This window comes from Garra rufa, chromosome 2, assembly GCF_049309525.1.
Source record: "Garra rufa chromosome 2, GarRuf1.0, whole genome shotgun sequence".
Taxonomy (NCBI): domain Eukaryota; kingdom Metazoa; phylum Chordata; class Actinopteri; order Cypriniformes; family Cyprinidae; genus Garra; species Garra rufa.
This window is the reverse complement of record NC_133362.1, coordinates 14,835,588-14,841,587: the sequence shown is the minus strand read 5'-3', so window position 1 is coordinate 14,841,587 and position 6,000 is coordinate 14,835,588. Positions and strand designations below refer to the sequence as shown.

At 35.3% G+C, this 6,000-nt stretch overlaps 1 protein-coding gene across 1 annotated transcript; it reads right to left on the bottom strand.

The window, feature by feature from the left end:
- Positions 1 to 772: 772 nt before the first annotated feature.
- On the bottom strand, positions 773 to 3,821 carry LOC141325080 (interferon alpha-inducible protein 27, mitochondrial-like). Its single transcript, XM_073833590.1, has 4 exons — positions 3,583 to 3,821; positions 3,441 to 3,470; positions 1,131 to 1,283; positions 773 to 1,039 (listed from the first exon to the last, which is right to left on the bottom strand). The coding sequence occupies exons 1-4, from the start codon at positions 3,590 to 3,592 to the stop codon at positions 1,008 to 1,010; spliced, it is 225 nt and encodes a 74-aa protein (XP_073689691.1). The 5' UTR covers positions 3,593 to 3,821; the 3' UTR covers positions 773 to 1,007.
- Between the last annotated feature and the right edge of the window lie 2,179 nt (positions 3,822 to 6,000).

Below are 6,000 nucleotides of genomic sequence, written 5' to 3'. Positions count from 1 at the left end.
CTAATATGGCAGTGGGCGGGGACTGTAAAATGTGACGTTTTACGGATTCTGTGAACAATTGTGAGACACTGCTCATGATTTATGGGAATTTTTAAAAAAGTAGCTGGTGGATTTTTAGCATTATGTTTGTGTCCACACACTGCCAACACCCACTTAAAAAGTGAATTTTGAATAATAGGTGCCCTTTAAAATTTTTATAAAATAATTCTGCTACAAGCTAAGAAAACACTTATGAAAATTAAATGACTTTTTCAAACCATCACACAGTTTAGATAGTATGACTATCTAACACTGTTAAAAACCTTGAAAAGTATTTTTTTGCAGAATTAATGGTCACATGCGGCTGCTTTCTTACAGGAAGAAGGATGGGCTAATTGTGCATGTGTAGTATAAATATTCTGACTGAAGGAATGAGTCACACTGCAACCATCCCCAACCTTTTCTAATACTTTATTTTTCTTCTTTTGTTTGAAGCTGAGAGGTGTGAACCTGTAGTAAACTAACCCTCCCGAGCAGGTTATGTTCAGAGAGTAATTTGCTAAAGCTATATTTACATTTTCTTACGTCAATTTTTAGAAATGAAAGCTGTGGTTATGTGTTTTCTTTTCTGTAAACTTAACTGAATATGTCACATAACTTGCTTTCTGAACAGATGGCTGTACTGTGAGCCAAAATGTAAAAATCTGACAGTTTAAGTGTGCAACTCTAATGAATTACAGTGAATTAGACAAAAGTAGTTTACAATAACGAAAGACAGGACAGAAAGAGACCATTTGTTTTGTTTTTATTTTATTGATATAAAGAGAACTCGTAACTTTTCACACACTAAACTGCTGATAGAAATATTCCAATGTGATGTTGACCACTTAGATTAGTTAGGGATAATAGTAAGGGATATTTAATAAATGCATTAATGCGGCAGAAACAGTTACAAAATAGCCATGGCAGCAGCACCCACAATGGATCCCACAGCACCCACAACGCTTCCCACAACACCCACAACGGCTTTACCAACCAGAGAGATCACAGCAGGCAGCACCTGTTGACAAGTATCTCAGTTGAATGGGCATAAAGCAGTTTTCTGTTTACACTGGTTACAGATGATTTTTAATGGCAGATGTCTGACTCACCAAAGGCTTGAAGAATTGAGACCAATGACCCTGCTGCGACCCCTCCTCCGTTAGCCACATCAGCGGCTGACATCATTGAGGCGGCATAAGAACCTGCAGCGATTCCACTTGTGGTGAAACCGACTGCTGATAGAACATAAGGAGCTGCAAAGACTGTTATATAAACAAGGTAGTTAGTTAAGTTGGATCAAATTCCATTAAATCTTTCAGCAATGCATTACAGTGATTATTATTCTTTATGAATGTAGTGTGGGTCATTCCTGGGATTTGGTATCATTTCAACTTGGAATATACATTTTTTTTCACATAATACATATGTACATAATTCAAAGATGTCAAACCTCCATAATATTTTTCATATTTTTACAGGACCAAAGCTAAAAATATGCATTGTGTGTCTATAGTCTCTTTATTTTGGAAAAAAAAAAAGCAATTTAAAAGCTGAACAAAAACCGCAATTTTATTGTTTTAGTCCTTAACATGTCAGATAGTAATCAGCACGAAATGCTTTGATTCTTGATTGTCTTCCCTGATATTTTTCCAAAAATATTAATGCGTCAAGGTGTCGAGGATAAAGTCTGTAACAAGATTTGGAGGGATATATTGCATTCAGTTTTAATTTTTGGTTTTGTTTCTCTCTCATTTGTCTCCTTATTTCTGGGTCAACATATCTGCATGCTGCAAATGTGGGTGCAATTTCTGATGTAGGATGCTTGTCAAAGTTTAACTTTACATATTACATAAAGAAATCTATTTATAACAAATGTTACCGGTCTCAAACAGGGAAGGATGAGAAAACGTAACTGTAAGATAGAATGAGACAAACACAGATTAGAATCTGCAGCGTTCTGGCACTTTCTTTAATAGCCTTGCTCTTTTGCCAGAACGCAATTTCCTCCTCATTCTAGCGTAATACGCCACCTACAGGCATCTTGAAGAACACACTTAAATTCATAAAACTTTAGAACACATTTTCAAAGAGTCTCTTAAAGAATAAAACTGAAGTTGAGGAAACAACCAAAAAAATTTATATTCTTGGGGGTGCCTACCATTATAATAGTCTTTTCTTTCACTATTACCTTTCCAGTCTGTCACACAAACATAGTTGTCATGATTTTGGTGTATATATTTGTTGCAACCATGACTATTTTATATATTTTTAATTACAATTATTAATAAATGAAGTAATTAACTCCCCCGTCACAAGTTTACAACCCTGTAAACAATGAGAAATACATAAAAGTGTAACGCAATTGAGGTTTTTTACTCAAAATGGCCACTGCTGCTCATGTAGTTAGGAGAGTAGACCATATATGGCAGCAATAAAACAAGTAAATTGTATGTACTTATGGAATAAAATAAAATGTTGAAAAATAATCATTTTCCATCTTAATTTTGTGACAGGGTTGAGTTGTTAAGCTTGACAGTACCCTCCCACACTATAACATGCCTCAAAAATAGGAATAAAAAGTCCTATGATACTACTAACAATTTGCACCATTAAAGAGACCTGAATGATGTCATTTCTGGTAAATATTGTCACATATGACCTTGAGTTGAAATTATTATGGGCGTAGAAAGGTTAGTGTGACTGATTTCAGACTAAGGGACATAAATTTAAAGTCTAAAGTCTACAAGTCTACAACATAGCTTTTTAGAAAAATATTCTCCACAAAAAAGGAACACAAATAAATGTTTATCTTATTGACAAAAATCACAGACACTATGCACATTTAGGTAATAATGTATGGTAAAAAAGCCATATCAGTTTAAACTTCATATATACGGTTTTCTGAGTAAAAACTCAGTGAAGTGTCTCAGGCACATGACAAAATGCTTGGTTTAAGATAGATATGACATTATTTTATGCTAAAAATACTAAAATGCAATAATTATTTTTATTCATTATAATGGGCATACCAAAGTATTGTGAAAAGCTTCAAACAATTAATTTTGGTGAAACACCACTTTAGAAACTCTGGTGGACTGAAATATTATTGAATCCCAGGAATGACCCATATAAAATACACTAAATAACATTAACAAACACAACTTTCGATTTTAGTTAATGTTACTAATGTTAACAAGTGGAACCTTTTTTGTGCAGGTTTTAAAAATATATATATGATATATATTAGTAATAAAATTGATTTTGACAAAGTAATATATTAAAACCTGCACAAAAAAGGTTCCACTTGTTAACATTAGTTACTAACATTAACTTAAATCGAAAGTTGTGTAAAAAAAACTAATTTATATATATATACACACACACACATACATATATATATATATATATATATTTTTTACCTGCTGCACCACCACATGCAATAATCATTACTAGAGGATAAAAAAAAAAAAAAAAAAAAAAAAAACAGGTTAGCTGTTTGTCAATTGTAGATAAACAACATTAAAGATTATACATTTATATTAGAAGATAAGGCCTACTCACAGGTATCCATCTCGGACTCTGCTAAGGCACACAAACTAGATATTCCAATTTGCTCAAAGCCCTCGTATAGTTTGTGGGACGGGTCGTTCGTCTTAGTGGATGCTTTTTAAGAATGGAAACCGAAACCAAATTCACAAACAGAGCGGACCTCTTTCAATGTTTGTCTAAAGTTCAGCTCCTTTTGTTTGTGAGAGAGGGAAGATCGGTCATATTGTTCTGATTCATCAGTTTACTTACCGCATAACCTATACCGACCGATCTATGGGGACAAAACAGAAACTATACTCAGGAAAAATGACTTAGTTTCTAGAAATGGGGTGAGAGCGACATCTGCTGTTCAGATTGCAGGCGAAAAATAGCAGTAGTTAATACATTTGAATATACTGTATCAGCACAGACATACACAACAAATAACAGTTCATCCTTTATTTAGTAGTGCTTTATAAAATAGAGATTGCAAAGCAGATCACAGTATTAAAAAGAAGAGAATCAGTAATGGCAGCTTCAAATATAAGACAAATCAAAATTCTGCTGTAAAGATTTGAGTTTTATATTCAAGGGCACAAATCCTTTTCAATATATTGCATTCAAACTGAAAGGCAACATCCTGCACAAGCATAAAATTAACATGCACACAAATACAAAGTGCTCACACAAATACATTGTTTTCAGTTATTAACACTGTTCCTTATTTTGGCATAAGCTCTTTGGTCTCCATCAAATTCATCATCTCTGTCCCATCCCCGTCTTCAGATCCATCGTCGTCGTCATCAGGTGGAGGTGGACCTCTGGAATGAGAGAAAAAATCTGCAACTCCGCCTATTACAGCACCTACTGCTCCACCCACAGATGCCACGGCTGCTGTCGCACCTGCAGACAACCCAGCAGCACCTGACCAGAAACAACAATATTTACATCACCAAAAATCTGTAAAATGTTCTTGAACATTTTGGGAATGACATACAGGTCAGAAAATGATGATTTTTTTTTATGTTTAGGTGAACTATTCCTTTAAAATAAAAAAAATGGACATAGGCACTTCAACTTTTAATCAAGTATACCTGCAGATTGGAGGACAGCGACCAAACTTCCCGCAGCCACACCACCACCGTTGGCAATGGCTGCTGATGACATCATGCTGGCAGCCACAGAACCTGCTGCTATACCAGCGGAGGTGAATCCAGCCATGGTGAGCGCCACCGGGGCCAGTGCAACCGTACCAACTAATAGACATAAACACAAGTAATTATATTGTGGACAACTGATGTGCTTTCATTTAAAGGAAATAATTCTCAGAACACCTTTACCTGCCCCAGCTGTGACCCCGATTATGGTGAACAGTTCTGAAAATGGATAAAACTGATTAAACACTGCAGAATTTATTTATAACGAACTCTATCCACATTATTCAAAGCGAAAGTAAGCCTATTGAGACTTCCGGTTCTTTAGCCGGTATAGAGGGTCTGTCACAGTTTGGTCAGTTACCCGGATGTGCGGGCATATTGGAGATACTCGGATGTAAACAACAGCATGGATTGCACATTTTTTTATATGTTGTTCTGCTAATTTATGCTGTCTAAACTATGAAAAAAAGTGTGTGGGAGCTTCTAAATCATATAGATTAGGATTTACTAATGAGGAAAGAAGGAAAGAGCAACAATATTTTGAGAAACTGAAGTTAATAGGTGGTGAAGATATGTACAAGCAATATTAATTAAGATATTAACCTAATATTTCACCTACCTGACCAGAAGTAAGAACAAACACAAATGTTGTCAAGAATCTTGCCCCGCAAATCCTGGTTCAGTTTGGCCAACCATAAATGCCTTTTGTTCCTCAGACAGTTTTTTGCACTCTTCTCTTTGATTTGTAATGACTTTTGGGAGTCTATAGTACTTCAAATGTTGACTGTCCAGTCTGACTGATTAGTACAGCTGAAAACAATAATTGACCATTTTCAGCAGCAATTATCAGCAAAATTTGCGAGTTTTTGTACGGTTCAGTGGCATTGTATACATTCAGTGCCACCAATATGGCTGACTGATGACACATCGTTAAAATCATAGATATGAATACATAAATGCCTCATAAGTGACTGTTTCTGTGGGCCGCTATACATAAGCCGTCCGCCATATTGTAATGGTCAACTTAATGTCATTCACCATAATCACTGATAATTCAAAAACCCACAATCCTGCCACAATCATTTGTCTGCGAACCCACAGTATGGTGAATAATGTCAAGTTCACCGTTCCAAAATGGTGGATGCATCTACTTGCATGCAGCGGTCAGATGGGTATTACATACACATCTATGGTTAAAACACTATATAGGGAAATAATGAGAAGAATAACAACATGCAGTAAACTGTTAACTGTTTGCACTACAAACCAGTGCATTCAATTAAGATAATACATT

Bases quoted from the DNA above. Each gene is read 5' to 3' on its own strand.
- LOC141325080 (XM_073833590.1), bottom strand. The intron at 1,284-3,440 runs GTAAAAAATATA...TTTATATAACAG, and splicing joins TGCATGTGGTGGTGCAGCAG to TCTTTGCAGCTCCTTATGTT. The intron at 1,040-1,130 runs GTGAGTCAGACA...ACTTGTCAACAG, and splicing joins CTCAATTCTTCAAGCCTTTG to GTGCTGCCTGCTGTGATCTC.